We start from the raw sequence: 15,865 nt of genomic DNA, 5'->3' as shown, positions 1-15,865 counted from the left end.
CGTAAATCGGACATGTGACCGGCAAGCGCTGCTTCCCATACCTGCCGAACGTGAAGAGACGTAAGGAACCAGAGTAATTGATTGTCGTTTATATCTTACTTTGGCAAGCAAACTGCATAACATCATGATTGCGACAATGGCAAATTGAAACCAGACTAGTCCTGCTGCATATGAACAATACCATGCGGCATGGGCGGCCATTCACTGCCTGCGACACGATTGCTATGGCTATAGCAAGCCATATTATATGTGACTCTACCATTAGAGATGGCTGGATGGCTTTAGGGGATTGGATGCTAAGTTTGTCTAAGTTCAGTAGTTTCGCTGGTAAGGCAGTCAGCAAGTAACATGAATGAACTTGTCTGTTGACCCCCCCGTATATCTGAGATCAGGGACGCTCATATTCTCTATCTATATATATCGTGGAAAAGAAGTCCTACTATACTACCAGACCTGAGGCCCAAACGTCTCTCCCGGTGGCAGCTTCACCTGTATAGCCGTGCCCTGATAATCCATGGTATTCTCTACCACGTTGTTGCCCCACCAAGAAGGAGGCTTGATGTCATGCAGTGTGAAGGCGAAGAAGATGACGAGAGTCGCGAGAGCCAACCCAAGGTCGAGACCCGAAGAAGTCAGGAAATTCAACCGGCTCCACCACCTGAAGTGTCTTCTCTTGATCCAGAACTGGAACACGAACCCGACAAACCCCCACGATAGGTAGTTAAGCGGAGAGGCCGGAGGAATAGAGCCGGCGCCACCAAAAATGAGAGGCGCTATGAGGAACCTGGTGAAAGACTTGGGGTTCTTCTTGGTATAGTAGTAGATGATGACGGGAGTGATGGCACCGAGCAAGAAGAACCAGAAAAGCGCCGAGTAGATCTGTCCGATGGAGAATATCCTAGCAGGCCCGATGAGGCCCCATATCACCGACGCTTTGCGAACTGTCAGCGCTAGATGCACAACTATGTCCTCGCCGGGTACTGACCTGAAAAGAAGACTCTGCCACCAGGGCACGAAAAGTGTTCTGGCTGAGTCGGCTCACAGACACCGTCAATGTTGGCAAGCGCCAGATTCAGCACGACAATTTGAATGAAGCACGAAAAAGTAGTTGCCACGACCTGGCTCATAAACATAGTCCGAGGAGGTATCTTCATATAGTGGCCAAACTTGAGGTCAGCCACAAAGCCCAAGGCTTGCGACATCGTGATATAGCCGAAAGTTTTGAATCTGGTTTAGTTAGCTTTGACCTTCGATATTCAGTATCTCTACGAGGGATTGGCATCGTACATCATTAGGGCCAGGGGTCTTCCGGGCTGAATATAACCATATACAAACTCGGTTAGAACGTTGAGGCCGATCTGGGTATTCGTCACGGCCTGGATGATGCCTATGGGGAGCGAGAAGGCGAAGGAGATCCCCACGGCCAGTAGGAAAGCCCACCAAGTGAGATTGGTAGGGTAGGCCAAGACCGTATAAAAGCCGAAGAGAAGAACCTGTGCAAGTATAAGCAAATATGCACAACTGGTAACTAGAGCTTGACTCACGATCACGAAGAGGCTCGTGTACCACCAGGTGGGTGCCTCAATATACTTCCTCATAAGTTTCATATGGATATCAGGCTTCTCAGTCGTACTATTCTGATACTGGCGCCATATGGTTTTACGATGGTGTAAAAATGTATAAACGATGAGCGATGTTATTGCAGCAAATGAAAGGCCATATGCTATGGCGAACGTTGTGCTGTGGCCGGATTAGCGCCGAACGTTTTGAAACGATTCGTGGAGTGTTATGTACCTGATAAAGAGAGGAGAATATGCCTTGTAAGCCTCCTCGTCCAGCACGAAGTCCTTCGTAAGAATTCTAGTTGTATTGTACGGCGCACCAGTGTTGTCGTACGTTGAGGCATCGCTCATGGGCAGGTACTGGGCATACCATACGCCGGTATAGTGCAGGAAAGAAGACATTCCAAGAAAGAAGACAACCACGCCGACCAGCGTATTGGCAATGGCATGCCTGTGGGATATGTAAGTTGAAGCCTGTTGTTTGGGTATATATGCAGACCACGACTTACCAAGGCGGAATCAACGGAGAACCGACGAACCCAGCTATCTGGGTCCAGTCGAAGGTAATAGGCAGTATTGACAATCCAGTGTTACCACCAAACAACTGGTTTACAACCGCATTGTTCGGGGCCATCCACGTAGCAAAGGCGAATACACTTAGGAACTGCGCAAAGAACCCAGGAATAAAATAGTATAGAAATGAACCCAGGGTAATCACCCCAAACCACCTGTACCTTGGCATTGTACCCCCAATAATGGTTGGATCTGGCGGTGCGGGCTTCTCGTGCATAGCGTTCAATAAGGCCACCGCGACCAGGTTACCTGGCCAGATCATAGATGCCGGGTAGACTATATCGGGGTTAGCATAGCCTGGAAAGGTTGGGATGGTATATTTACCAAGGAATTTCCGCATAGTTCCAGCGATGCCATAGCCAAGGGATTGGGTGGTAATGGTCAGCAAGAGCTGGAAGATCATGCCAAAGTCCTGTTTGTAGAACACCTTCTGCGCCAGGATGATGTCGGTGGCATAGGCAACCGAGAATGATACGTTTGCCATCACAACGATAACCGAATGCTCCTTGACGTTGAAGGGCCCGGGGTTGAGGCTCCACCTCATGCCAAATGTATGATAATGTCTTTCAGGCACCACCTTCTCCCAAGCCTTGCCCATTGGCCACGCGATAATCTGTGCGATCAAGGATCCGAGGCCGATGGTAGGACGCCGGAGAGAGAATAAGGTGTTCATCGATGCGCCCACAGTGACCAGCGTCATACCAATGGTCCAAGCCCGTACTGTGTTGCAAGGAAGGTCCTCGTCATAGTTATGGACTGCAGCACGCACCTCAGGATACGGCGAATCCTCCTGCTCCTCACCCCCCTTGAGGTGAGCTTCATCGTCATCTAAACCAATGGAGTCCTGCGATCCAGCCCTTCTAGAAGCCGTGTCGTCCTCATGGGGTAAATTAGGATCCAAAAGCATTTCATATTCTTCGCCTTCCTCATATGGTTCACTGTGGTGGGCGGTTGCATCGCCCCAATCGGAGAGCTGCTGCTTCAACTTGTCGTTGGGGTCCTCGAATCTCGAGGTGGCTCCTGCGGCATCTCGGCCGCTTGACTCTGCAGCCGTATTGTCATCGCTGTCACGAGCAGCCTCATCTCGGCACTTCCGCCCAGCAGACGCACCGGACGGTCCCGGATGTGGTGAAGAGCTCATTATGCACCTAGCAGCGATCCAGAGTGGCACAGCACGCTATTGAGTATGCGGCAATGCACACACACGTCGTGGTCCAGGCGAGCCGCCAGATCAAAATCACAGCCTAACTACAGATTCCTTTGCGCTCATCGCATTTTTTGATGAGAGAGTGGCCAAGTCGAGACGCAGAGAATGTATGTTGAGCAGCGGTTTCTAGGCTTGATTGAAGGAAAGCACGCAATTCTTGGGCTTTCAATCGGATAGATGACTGCAATTGCACCAGTCCGGAGTGGTGAATTGACAGATCAGCTAGAACCTGCGTCACGATCCTGGAATCTGATGTCACCCGAAACGTGTCCGAAGGAGCCAAATGAAACAAATGACTTGCAGTAGTAAAGGAGATAAGCGAGCGTCAAACACCGCCAGGGAATACGGTGTCCTGCGATGAGGGTAATCGAGGAGCAAATGGATAAAACAGGAAGTAATCGTCCTACGAGAAGGTTGTAGCTGCAGCTACCTAATTAAGTATTGTGTATTTCCAATTGCGGACGTAGACGACGAAGCTGAATTGTTGCCATGCAATATGTTGAGGTGCATGTCGATGTTCCATTGAAGCTTCAGCTGAGGTTGGATTAGGACCCTTGACCCACTCCATCCAACATCCTTCAGGGGTCTCAGCTTGGCCTAGGCTCAATCCGAGATGGCTCTTTTGCCCCGATATCCAATTTTATACATCCAGCTATTGTACAGCTTGCAATGCGTATTAGGTTATTCAGCATCTCTGAGCGCCATTGATATGACGCGAAACCAAGCCAAAACATTACAAGCTGTTTAGTACGACCATTACAGGAATGCCATGCGTCGGGTTGTGGTCACGGGGCTAGGTGCCGTCACACCTCTCGGCGTGGGTGTTAAGCGTACTTGGAAGCGCCTCCTCGAGGGCCATTGCGGCATCGTTAGTGTCGCCGACTACGAGCCACGCAAACAATGGCAAGAGCTATCAAGTACAGTGGCCGGTGTTGTTCCGAAAGGCAGCGTGGATGACGGGCGATGGCAAGCGAGTGATTGGCTTACGCAGTCAGAGGAAAGGCGGACGTCGCTGTTCACGCAGTATGCGATGGCGGCTGCATCGGAGGCATTGAATGATGCTGAGTGGTCTCCGTCGAAGCGCGAACAACTAGAAATGACGGGTGTCTGTCTAGGAAGTGGAATTGGCAATCTGGACGAGATCTATCAGACAGCTCTTGCCTACGAAAAAGGCGTATGTTCTCCATTTTTCATATCTACGTATGTGCTATAGATATAGAAAAGTCGAGGTGCTAATCCTACCTCACAGGGCTACAAGAAAGTTTCGCCCATCTTTGTCCCCAAGATCCTCATCAATATGGCAGCTGGTCATATAGCCATGAAGTACGGCTTTCAGGGACCGAATCATACCGCAACAACAGCCTGCACGACAGGTGCCCACTCCATAGGAGATGCATCGCGCTTTATTGCTTGTGGTGACGCAGACATCATGGTTGCCGGTGGTGCAGAAGCATGCATTCATCCTCTAACCTTTGCCGGATTCGGCAGATCCCGGTCACTGTCGACTGCCTTTAATCACGATCCGGCCTCAAGCTGCCGTCCCTTTGACCGTGAGCGAGATGGGTTCGTCGTGTCCGAAGGCGCAGCCGTGGTCGTGCTCGAAGAACTGGAGCACGCAAAGACCAGAGGAGCCCGCGTGTACGCGGAGCTTCGAGGTTACGGCTCCAGCGGTGATGCGCATCACATGACGGCCCCTCGCGAAGACGGCTCAGGCGCATTGCTGGCCATGAAAAAGGCACTGAAATCGGCAGGGCTGAGGCCCAACCAAGTCGACTATGTGAACGCGCATGCGACAGGGACGGCCATCGGCGACGCTGCCGAAGCTATGGCTATACAGTCTCTTATGGCTGGCCCCGAAGGGTATAAGAACGAGTCAGAAGTCACAGTCAGCGGAACCAAAGGTTCCCTAGGTCACCTGTTAGGAGCAGCGGGTGCTATAGAGACTCTGATCTCGATTCTTTCGGTTGAGAATGTAAGTCATACAAAACAACTGGCATTAAAGCCGTATCTTCTTTGCTGACTTCAGGTAGAACGTAGTTCCACCAACTCTGAACTTGCATGAGCCGGATGTTGTCCCGGAATTCAATCTGGTACCGAATTATGCTCAGCAGAAAGAGGTCGAGGTTGCCATCACGAACAGTTTCGGTTTCGGCGGCACCAATGCTACACTGGTACTAGCCAAATATCATGGCTGAGTTCTATGTACATCTCATATATATCGTTTAATGTTCCTGACTCTGAGCTGGAGATCAACTTTATGTATATGTGGTCATGTTGAAATGGACAAATACCCAGAACGGAGTCTGGTGTATCAAATATTAGTTGGGCAAGATCCGAAAAGCATTGTATGATAAAAGGCGGAATCCTCAATTCGAAGTCTTCTACCAAAGCCCAAACAGATTACTGAACATCTTGCCTGAACAGAAGAGACGCAATGCAATCATTGATGCACTGTTGCACTGTAATACATCGTTTGATGGTGATCAGTGGAAAACGAATATGTAGGTAAGCTTCATTTAGGATGCTTACTTGTGAGGTCACTAAATTCCCTGTGGCCGACTGCCGACGACTAGTGCCCGCAAGCTCTCAACTCCACGCATTTTTTTGCTTGAGTCGCATACTGGACCGATTTCGATGACGTGAAGACCACAAGGTACCGTACTTACATACACCCACCACCATTTGCACATATTCGTTGTACGCTGCGGCCAAGTTTTTTCGAGCATCATATTAAGCCTACAGCAATGGCTTGCCGGAGCTGTAGAAGCCATGTCGGCCAATTGGCTCGACAGGCACGGATAACTTCGAACTCGGCGGAAGCTTCTTCTGCGTCCACGATAATAGCGGCCTCTCGACTAGCAACAGCCTCCAGGCAGAGTTCCCAGCGCCAGCCGGGGCAGCAGCGACGGAACTTCTCGAGCGCACCACGATCCCAGGCGTCCATGGTCCCAGACTTCATCAAGAACGCCGCCGGCTACATCCTGCAATCCAGCACCCAGCCCTACCAAGTCCACGCAGCGACCGAGGTCATCTACAAGACCTGCGCGAGCCAGGCCACCTATACGATTTCCGAGGAGGACAAGCGAAACGGCACAGTACAGAAGACGGAGGACGGAGTCGAGATTGGCGTGGGGAAGACGATGTGGCACATAGGTTCGTAGTAGCTGTCGCTCGCTTTTCTCTTTTTTTATATCAAGCCCTTCTCTCCTCCCTGCCAGGAACACCGGGACTAACTGTGTGCGCCTTCTCCCCCTGCCTGAGACTTCGGCCTACCCGCGACGTTCAGCACCTGGTCGCAGGTGACGATGCTCCACATGTACCTCGTGTGCGCGCGCCTGCGCAACCTGGACAAGGACGCGGCGCGGTCGTGGCAGCAGCAGCTCGTGGACCACTACTTCTTCGACGCCGAGGAGCGCATGGACCTGACGCACGGCATCACGTCGCGCGGGGTGCGGCAGCGGTACCTCAAGGACCTCTTCACGACGTGGCGCGGCATCCTGGCTGCGTACGACGAGGGCGTGGCGCGGGGCGACGCGGTGCTGGCGTCGGCCGTCTGGCGCAACGTCTACAGCGCGCGCGCCGACGTCGACGTCCGCGCCGTCGCCGCCGTCGTCAGCTGGATGCGCCTCTGCCTCAAGATGCTCGACCAGATGCCCGACGAGGCCCTCTTCACCCAGGCCTCGGCCGCCTTCAAGTGGCCCGCCAAGAACGAGCTCAAGCTCGTGGACACGCCGGTCCGCGAGCTCGAGGGGCTGCTGCCCAGTGAACCCGCAGTGGCAGCCAAGACGAAGACATCAGGGCCGGTCGCGGCACCCGCCCATGAAGTTGCGGTATAAGGCTGCTCCGCTCTGTAGATGTAAAATAATGTAACATAAAAAAGACTTGGGGAGCACAAGCACGGCTCGTGCATTCCACTTTGCATAAGTACTCAGACGGGACTGTACGATGGATGAGGCTCAGGGCCATGGCTTATTATAGATTCAGTTACTGTCTAATCAACTCGCTCCCACATCTGAAACTCGTACCGTGTTCCGTTTTCCTCCTGCACGCCCTCAGTAACCGTCTCCCCCGTCCACGCATCTAACTCCTCTTTGGACCGCTGCGCCCACTTCCCCTCTCCCTCCTCAGACGGCAGCCGGAGCGGGAAGAATGTGTCGCAGTCAAAGTCATCCATGACGCGCGTGAGCAGGACCCGCCTCGCCTCGGGCAGCGCCAGCGACGCCCCATAGATCTGGGCGCCGCCGATCACGAAGGCCTTGGTGGCAGCCGCCCCCGTCCCTGCCGGCGTGTGCGTCTTCAGGTACTCCAGCGCCTGCGCCAGCGAGCCGACCTTGACGGGCTCCTTCTCCACGTCCAGGTCGGCCGCCGTGTTTTCCGGGTGCGAGCGGCTGATGACGATGTTCAGACGGCCCTTCAGGGGTCGGAACTTAACCGGGATGCTGTCCCAGGTCTTGCGGCCCATGATGACGGCGTTCATGGCCGGAGGTTGCGCCTTTTTGGTCTTTGTGTTAGCTTGAAGGGCTTGCTTTTTCTTGCTATATAGAGATAGAGATATGAAATTACAAGAGGGAAAAGAAAATAGAAAAACTTACATCGGCTGGGAGGCGTTTGGTTACGCGGGCGAAGTAGGCCATCTCTTTCTTGAGACCGGTCCATGGGAGGGTGCCGGCACGGCCAATGCCCATGTCCCGCGTCGCGGCCACGACGAGTGTCAGCTCTACGGGCAGCATGGTATCGGCGGTGGTGGTCCCGGCGCTCATTTGTCCGTTAGTAGTTATTGACGTATCGGGCTCTGGGTTGGATGATGCTGAGCTGAAATCGAATATCTGAAGGTAGGAAAGGTCTGTCTAGGGAATTGAGTTAGTTAATGTGGGGATATGTACATGTTCACAGCTCCTGGACTACCTACACCTAACAAAAAGGTGAAGATACAGCGCAACCAACATGTATTTATTCTCGATTTCAGATACGATGCGATTTGTCCGATTGAGGCACCGCCATATTGAGGATGCGTCTTTCCCCTCCTGGATGGGATGATATCCCTGGTCCTATTTCCATATATTCATTGCTTCCCATAACCTGCTTTGTAGTTGCCAGTCTTCCTTTATATGTTCCAAGCCTGTATACCAATTCTTGCCCGCCCAGGGGGTACGCTCGTAAATGTGCTGCTCCGCCCGCCCCCTTTACAGCTCTAGACAGACATATATAGCTCATGCAGCAGCAGCAACTCCCTTGGCTTCCTCTAGCCTCTGCAGCTCCTTCCTCTTCATCTCCTCCTGTATCCGAACCCTCATGGGCACGATGGCCTCCCGCGGCATCGTCGGCCTCCAGCCCTTCAACCTGTCGAGCCCGCCCACGCTCTGGATCGTCTTGAGCTCGACGAGGCTGTAGTCGCCGTCCGCGCGGTCGAAGACCTGCGGCGCACGGAAGCTCACGGGCGGGTTCGTGATGATGCGCGCGTGCCGGCGCGCGTTGCTGGTCGCCGAGTGCATCATGAGCGGGTGCAGCAGGAACACGTCGCCGACCTTGCCGCACGCCTCGACGAACTGGTCGCACCCCTTCGCCAGTTCCGTGTACCACTCCAGGTTCTTCTCCTTGGCGAAATCCGGGTGCGCCCGCGGCACCATGCGCGGCGACACGCCTTCCGGGTGCTCGTGCAGCCAGCGCGCGACTTTCGGGATGGCGTCCGGGCAGAGCATGGTGCCGCCGCCCTCGGGCGGCACGTCGCTGAACAGCGGGATGACGAGCAGCGCCTGCTCGGGGCTGTCGAGGTAGTGCACGAAGAAGTCGCCGTCGACGTGCCAGTTGTCGAGCGCGCGCGGCGGCGTGGGGCGGCCCTCGCCCGCCGGCGTGCCCAGGTTCACGATCAGGCTGTCGCGCCAGTAGCGCGAGCGCGCCTCGTCGACGCGCCTGGCTCCGCCGCAGAGCTCGCAGATGGCCGCCCAGGCGCGCGGCGCCAGCGCGGCCGCGTCGAAGGTCCGGTGCGACGGCATGTTGACCTTGTGCTGCGTCCAGGTCGACTTGTCGTCCGCCGCCATGCCCAGGCGCGTCCAGACGCCCTCGGTGACCTCGGCCGCTTGCTCGCGCGTGAAGCAGCGGCTCAGCTTGAGGTAGCCGTTCTTCAGGAAGAACTGCTTTTGCTCTTCGGTCAGAGGCGCCGGTGAATCCATCGTATATAACTACTTTGATCGAACTAAGAATTGGCAGAGTAAGGATAGAGTGATGTATAAACCTATCGCCTATATCGCAATATTGGATAGCTGTCTAGTATATGTGGCCGCTGCTAGACACTGCTCCTATGTTTCTGCCCCCAGAGCTTGGCTGCTCACTACGCATCTCACAGTTGAATCTCCTGAGGAGCCGCCCTTTATGAGACTCGCTTGGCGAACGGTACCCAATCTTGGAGCCACGGATGGCCAAGCTTCTATGAAGGTGGTCCGATGACCCGTTCAGTAGTCAGGTAGCTATGATAGTGGCCTGGTTATGGGGATTGGGGCACTGCGGGGGATTTTAACCGTATTTAACCAGGATACTCCCATTGGACTATTACCTGCAACTAGGGAGTGGTGAACTCATACGATCTTTGAGACTCTGACTTAGTGACGAAGCGCGACCGTTGCTAGGGTCATATCCGGGATGGGCTGCATCCGACGGCTCAGTGGCATCGATATTTCGCTTTGCAGGAGAAACATTGACAGATGACCATTTCATATACCACAAACCTGACTAGTCAGGTCGACTAGGTCGCTCAAGAGCAGCATGTGCTACACAATGGGTTCTTACCAACTGCTGCCAACGGGCCAGGATCACCCTGAATAGGAATGCCACGCCCAAAAGTCTATTTCTATACTCTTATCTATCATAAAAGAACAATGCGGCTTCTGTTTCGTAAGCCCATTTTAAGGCTTCGCCGCGCGCAGATCGCTGAGCTTGTCAGCGTAGTAGGCCGGGACGAATTGGGCATCCTCGGCCTCCCACTCCTCCTTCTTACACACCCCGGTAAGAACAGCGAGGGTGCCGCCGAGACCGCCCTGGATACCGAACTGGATATCGGTGTTCAGGCGGTCGCCGACCATGCAGGTCCGGGCGCGGTCCAGCTGGAATTTGCCCCTCGATCGAATCCATCATGGCCTGGCTCGGCTTGCCGAGCGCGATCGGCTGCTGGCCCGTCATGTTGACAAGGGGAATGGAGATGGAGCCGGCGCCCGGAAAGAAGCTGTGGTTCGTGGGGAAGGTGCTGTCCGTGTTGGTGGCGAGGAAGGTGGCGCCGCGGGCGAGGTACTGGTACGCTGTCGAGAGCTTGAGGTAGTTGACGTGGAAGTCGAGGCCCGCCAGCACGCAGCCGACCTCGGGGTCCAGCGCCGAGCCGTCGGCCAGGCCGTCGAAGTCGGCCTGGGTCATGTCGCGGCGCAGGGCCGGGTCGGTGCCGCCGAGGAAGGGCACGCGCTCGGTCGCGAGCTCCGACTCGATGCCGCTCTCGCCCAGCACGAAGACCTTGTCCTTGCCGGGCGGCAGCTTTAGGATGCGCGAGATGTAGATGGCGGACGAGTAGGCCGACGCGAAGATCTCCTCGACCTCGCTGGGGATGCCCAGGCTCGCGAGCTTCTTCTGGTAGTCCTGGCGCGACTTGGTGGAGTTGTTCGTGACGAAGACCACTTTCTTGCCTAGTGCGGACATAATCAGCCCATATTCTTCCCAACGTGACACCATATTTTGACACCTTGTAGACGACTAACCTTTGGATCTCAAAAAGTCCAATGTCTCAACGACACCCTCGAAAAGATGGTCGCCCGACCATAACACGCCTACGTCATGACGTTAGCTGCGAATTCGACACCATGTCTCGGCAATATCTAGCGAGAATTACCATCGCAGTCAAACAGGAAGACCTAGGTGGGAATATTAGCAAGCATGACTTATCAATAGGTTCTGTTCTCAACAACTCACATCGAAGCGGTCAATGAACTCATTTATTGCCGCGTTATCGCCGGTAAGGTATTTAGATGTTGAAGCCGGCATTGTGTATGGGAGGGGCTCGAGTGAGTGAATGCGAGAGACAGGAACTTCTTCTATCAATGATCTAGCAGTGAACTTCGTCTATGGGGGACTTCTGGAGAGATCGTGCGACAATCTGAAACCGATGGATGTGTATAATGAGGTGTTGCAGCTTCAGTCAGCTTGAAGCATTTATCGCTCCAGAATTCATTCGGCTTTGTCGCCGTTTCCACTCCGCAGAAGGACCGGCCGGAAAGAATCTAACCAAACGGAAGCGCCCTACTATGACATAGGTGCCGCGTAACAGATTAAGTCGATTGACTCGACGTTAATACAGCCTGTAAGTATACTCACATAGTCGGAATTCGACCGGTAGCAAAGCACGGATCCTTCGATCGTTTATAGTGCATATTGGCCAATGCCACGCCTTGGACTGAGTACCACTATAGCGGTCCTTCAAAGTGATACCTACATGCTACTTTTAGCGCATGCGCCCTAGAAGGTTGATATAGCTCATACCTAAGTACTAAAGACCACGCAAGAACGCTGGCAAGTATATAAAATCCATTCTGGTTTTCGTGCCATTGTTGAATGTTGCATCTGGCTGTTCGTTCCCCCGGCGTCTTATTGTACTGCCTAGGTTACCTGGTTCCGTTACAGCACGTCCCCACTATTGTACCTCGGCAGAGGGGACTCGCAAACTCTCAGGGCGGCTGTTGTCCCGGCGTCAACTTTAATGATGCTCTCGACAAGCTCCTCTTGTATATATACTGTTTAGAGACACGGATTACCAGCAATCGAATCAATCATACATATCACATCACGTTGGATTCGCCCGGCAAGTCTTGACATAACAAATCATCGCGAAAATGAGTGGCCCTGGAGCTGGATTCGAGTACCCTCCCAAGGAGGTGTCCTGGCTGAAGCGCGATGCCCTTCTGTTCGCCGCCAGCATTGGTTGCACCTCAGATGAGCTCCAGTTCCTCTTTGTAAGTGCCGCCAGAGTTGGATGGTTTTCGCGGCGCATAACGCTCGCTAACCTGATCGCATTCTAGGAACCCGATCCCAACTTCTCCGTGTTCCCAACTTACCCGGTTGTCCTGCGTAAGTACAAGTAGTCCCCCAAACTTTGCCCCCCAGCAGCCAACGAAAAAGAACGCGCGCGCTCTAACTGGCGACATCGACCCCCACAGCGTTCAAGATCGACGCGCAAGAAGTAATCGACTTCTACGCCGCCCAGAAAGCCATCAAGATCCCCGGCGTCCCCGAGTTCGACGCGCGCCGCGTCGTCGACGGCCAGCGCCTGGTCCAGTTCCTCAAGCCCCTCCCCCGACCTCGGCCGGCCAAAAGTTCGAGATCCGCACCAAGGTGCTCGGCGTGTACGACAAGGGCCGCCCGGGCACCGTGGTCGAGACGCAGACGGACCTGGTCGAGGCCGGCTCCGGCGACGTCTACTCGCGCGCCATCGGCAGCGCCTTCTACGTGGCGCAGGGCAACTGGGGCGGGCCCAAGGGCCCGCGACCGAGAACTTCCCGCCGCCCAAGGGCAAGAAGCCCGACGTGGTCTTCGAGGACCAGACGACGCCGCAGACGGCCCTGCTGTACCGGCTCAACGGCGACTACAACCCGCTGCACGCGCACCCGGAGCCGGGCAAGAAGATGGGCTTCGGCGGCGCCATCGTCCACGGCCTCTACTCGTTCAACTCGTCCTGCCACGGCCTGCTGCAGAAGCTCGGCGGCAGCGACCCGAAGAACATCAAGGAGTTCCAGGCCCGCTTCGCCAGCCCCGTCAAGCCCGGCGACAAGCTCGTCACCCAGGCTTGGCGGACGGGCGAGATGAAGGGCGAGTGGGAGGAGATCCGCTTCGTCACGAGCGTCGAGGGCGGCAAGGTCTGCCTGAGCAACGGCCGGGCCTTGATGAAGGTGGTCGGGGAGGCTAAGAGCAAGTTGTAGAATTATGCATGGGATTTCACGAAGTAGCGAGCCTTTGAGCCAAGAATTTAAGATGTATCAAAACTGTTCAAAATCATAACTTCCGAAGTACTCTGCTATATATTTCAGGATCACATGTTATTGATGGCGCTGGCAATGATTGGTGACGGAGTTGTTGCCTAAGATTCCGTGCGAATTTCCACTGCCTCCATTTCGACTTAGCTTTCCATTTAATATCACTTGCTTGCACATTTGACAACAAACTATTGGTATCGAACGCAATGAACTGAGACTGCGTCATCATATTACCAGCAGTATGGCATCGAAGGCAAAGGTAGGCGACCGGCTGTCCTACGACGGAGCTGTGTGCACCGTACGGTATATCGGCGAAGTCGCCGGCACCACGGGAAACTGGATTGGAGTGGAATGGGACGACGCATCCCGAGGGAAACACGACGGTTCGCACAAAGGCCAGCGATACTTTACTTGTAAGCCCATACAACATGTAAATCGAATCTCAGCAGGCGTGCATGGATCTGCTGACACGCTTCTGCTCTCTGACCCCAAAAAAAAGGCAAATCCAAATCGCCCACCGCCGCCTCGTTTGTGCGCCCCACCAGGACGGCTGAGCCGCCCCGGAGCTTCGTCGCAGCCCTGAAGGAGAAGTACACGGCCGAGCTCGCGACGGGCGGCATCGAGATCCGGTTCTCCGGCAAGCTCGCCGAGGAGGTCGGCTTCGAGAAGATCCGCCGCAAGCAGGCCAACCTGGCCGAATTGAAACATGTTATCCTGGACGGCTCGCGCGTCGCTCGTGCGTACGACGACGAGGAGGGCGACGGACGCATAGCCGATACCTGCCCCAAAGTCATCAACTTGGAGCTCAGCCGAAACCTGTTCACTCATCTCGGCACGGTGGTGGGGATATGCTCGGAGCTTCCTGGCCTGCGCAATTTGCGGTTAAAGTGAGACGCCCTTCCACGATCGATGCATGGTGCCTATATCTACCTGCTAATCTCATGCACAGCGGTAACCGGTTTCAAAATGTCTTTCAAGATGAAGGGCTTCAGCATGCCGATAAGATCTTTACCAACGTAACCGAGCTGGCTCTTGAAGAGAACCTCGTGGGCTGGAACGAGATCTGCCACGTGGCTACGAAGTTTCCTGCGCTGGCGACTCTGTCCGTCGACTTGAACCAGCTCTCATCACTACCGACTGTGCCTCTCGGTTCATTGTGCACAACTTTAACGTCCCTACACCTGGAATTCAACGAGTTCACTAGCTTTTTGGACATCGCCAGCTTGTCGGAGCTGAAGTCGCTACGTAACCTCCACCTCAAAGGGAACAATATTAGCGCCATCACTCCCAACGCTTCGGATCCAGCTCCAGTATTCTCCTCAAGTCTTCGTTTCCTAGACATTTCCTATAACCAGGTGTCGAGCTGGTCGTTCATCGACGATCTGCCAGCTAGTTTTCCGGGACTGACCTCGCTGAGGTTCGCTCATAACCCCGTCTACGAAAACCCTGACCCCGAGCTCTCGGCCCAGTCCAGGTCAATAGGAGAAGACGCATACATGATCACCGTGGGCCGCATAGCCCAACTGGAGAAGCTCAACTTTGGCAACATCACCCAGACCGACCGCCAAAATGCGGAGATGTTTTACCTCTCCCGCATAGGAAAGCACCTTGCCGCCGTCCCGCCAATCCAAGAGGCAGAGGTTATCAAATATCACAAGAGATACGAGGCGTTATGCGAGCTATACGGGGCTCCGGTCGTAAGCCGCACCAAAGAGATCAATTCCGCCTTTCTGGAGGCGAGATTGATCACGGTTCAGTTCATATATCATCCACGTGGAAGCGGCAGCGAAGCTCCCCCGCCTGAGAAAACAAGCAAGATACCCAAGAGCTATGATATCTACAGGGTCAAGGGCATCGCCGGCAAGCTATTTAGCCAGAAGCCATTGAATCTCCGCCTGATCTGGGAGACGGGTGAATGGGACCCAGTAGCCGGCTTTGACGATGAAGTGGACGTCGACGACGACAACAGCGGGGAAGAGGACAATGAAGTCCAAGAAAAAGAAGACGTGACCACTGAGGTAGACGCCGGAGACGAGACGTTGCAAACGGAGAGGAAGGTGGGCAAGTGGGTCAAGCGGGAGGTCGAACTGCGAGACGGGCCACGGCAGCTGGGATTCTGCGTGGGTGGTTTGGAGGCAAAGGTCAGAGTAGAAGTTCGGTAACGGTAGCCCAAACTCGCCCGCTTTGTTTGAAAATCTCAAATACAAACGAGCACCTGCTTCCCTGCCTCTTGACAACTATATATAGTCAGTCATATTGTACAGCTGGCGGAAACGATTCTAGATTAGGACTTTTTACCAAACACCCGCATTATAGATACATACTATTGTTTGGTTGAATGTTTCCCCTGACTAGTTGGTAATTTTGTCTCAACAGACGGTGACAATGGTGCTCATTGCTTGACGGGAGCAAACAGCAAACATACATACACACACACACGCAACCGCCGGAAAATACCAAATCCAGTCACGGGAGTTTCTGAACGCAGTATATCATTCCAGAAGCATGCCGCCTCCCTTGAA

At 54.3% G+C, this 15,865-nt stretch overlaps 8 protein-coding genes across 8 annotated transcripts; 4 read left to right on the top strand and 4 right to left on the bottom strand.

The window, feature by feature from the left end:
- Nucleotides 1-444: 444 nt before the first annotated feature.
- PG994_010368 (small oligopeptide transporter) lies at nucleotides 445-3,276 on the bottom strand (the record flags this gene model as incomplete). Its single annotated transcript, XM_066861777.1, has 7 exons — nucleotides 445-932; nucleotides 986-1,227; nucleotides 1,288-1,493; nucleotides 1,545-1,740; nucleotides 1,795-2,013; nucleotides 2,072-2,411; nucleotides 2,460-3,276. 7 exons carry the CDS (start codon nucleotides 3,274-3,276, stop codon nucleotides 445-447), a joined length of 2,508 nt encoding a protein of 835 aa, XP_066710887.1.
- An 835-nt stretch (nucleotides 3,277-4,111) lies between these two features.
- On the top strand, nucleotides 4,112-5,537 carry PG994_010367 (uncharacterized protein; the record flags this gene model as incomplete). Its single annotated transcript, XM_066861776.1, has 3 exons — nucleotides 4,112-4,516; nucleotides 4,592-5,314; nucleotides 5,373-5,537. 3 exons carry the CDS (start codon nucleotides 4,112-4,114, stop codon nucleotides 5,535-5,537), a joined length of 1,293 nt encoding a protein of 430 aa, XP_066710886.1.
- A 747-nt stretch (nucleotides 5,538-6,284) lies between these two features.
- Nucleotides 6,285-7,178, top strand: PG994_010366 (uncharacterized protein; the record flags this gene model as incomplete). Its single annotated transcript, XM_066861775.1, has 2 exons — nucleotides 6,285-6,495; nucleotides 6,604-7,178. The coding sequence occupies 2 exons, from the start codon at nucleotides 6,285-6,287 to the stop codon at nucleotides 7,176-7,178; spliced, it is 786 nt and encodes a 261-aa protein (XP_066710885.1).
- A 155-nt stretch (nucleotides 7,179-7,333) lies between these two features.
- PG994_010365 (dihydrofolate reductase) lies at nucleotides 7,334-8,102 on the bottom strand (the record flags this gene model as incomplete). The annotated part of the gene is made up of 2 exons (XM_066861774.1): nucleotides 7,334-7,834; nucleotides 7,935-8,102. The coding sequence occupies 2 exons, from the start codon at nucleotides 8,100-8,102 to the stop codon at nucleotides 7,334-7,336; spliced, it is 669 nt and encodes a 222-aa protein (XP_066710884.1).
- A 450-nt stretch (nucleotides 8,103-8,552) lies between these two features.
- On the bottom strand, nucleotides 8,553-9,512 carry PG994_010364 (uncharacterized protein; the record flags this gene model as incomplete). The annotated part of the gene is made up of 1 exon (XM_066861773.1): nucleotides 8,553-9,512. The coding sequence occupies one exon, from the start codon at nucleotides 9,510-9,512 to the stop codon at nucleotides 8,553-8,555; it is 960 nt and encodes a 319-aa protein (XP_066710883.1).
- Nucleotides 9,513-10,241: 729 nt separating this feature from the next.
- PG994_010363 (4-nitrophenylphosphatase-like protein) lies at nucleotides 10,242-11,361 on the bottom strand (the record flags this gene model as incomplete). Its single annotated transcript, XM_066861772.1, has 5 exons — nucleotides 10,242-10,452; nucleotides 10,484-11,006; nucleotides 11,079-11,147; nucleotides 11,210-11,231; nucleotides 11,290-11,361. The coding sequence occupies 5 exons, from the start codon at nucleotides 11,359-11,361 to the stop codon at nucleotides 10,242-10,244; spliced, it is 897 nt and encodes a 298-aa protein (XP_066710882.1).
- An 845-nt stretch (nucleotides 11,362-12,206) lies between these two features.
- On the top strand, nucleotides 12,207-13,289 carry PG994_010362 (peroxisomal dehydratase; the record flags this gene model as incomplete). Its single annotated transcript, XM_066861771.1, has 4 exons — nucleotides 12,207-12,326; nucleotides 12,393-12,441; nucleotides 12,531-12,686; nucleotides 12,727-13,289. The coding sequence occupies 4 exons, from the start codon at nucleotides 12,207-12,209 to the stop codon at nucleotides 13,287-13,289; spliced, it is 888 nt and encodes a 295-aa protein (XP_066710881.1).
- A 295-nt stretch (nucleotides 13,290-13,584) lies between these two features.
- PG994_010361 (tubulin-specific chaperone) lies at nucleotides 13,585-15,505 on the top strand (the record flags this gene model as incomplete). Its single annotated transcript, XM_066861770.1, has 3 exons — nucleotides 13,585-13,756; nucleotides 13,843-14,230; nucleotides 14,293-15,505. 3 exons carry the CDS (start codon nucleotides 13,585-13,587, stop codon nucleotides 15,503-15,505), a joined length of 1,773 nt encoding a protein of 590 aa, XP_066710880.1.
- Between the last annotated feature and the right edge of the window lie 360 nt (nucleotides 15,506-15,865).

Source organism: Apiospora phragmitis (genome assembly GCF_038363925.1).
Source record: "Apiospora phragmitis strain CBS 135458 chromosome Unknown utg000010l:1.0-9815664.0:1.0-9183399.0, whole genome shotgun sequence".
NCBI lineage: Eukaryota > Fungi > Ascomycota > Sordariomycetes > Amphisphaeriales > Apiosporaceae > Apiospora > Apiospora phragmitis.
The sequence above is the reverse complement of the archived record's forward strand: the minus strand, read 5'-3'. Positions and strand labels throughout refer to the sequence as shown.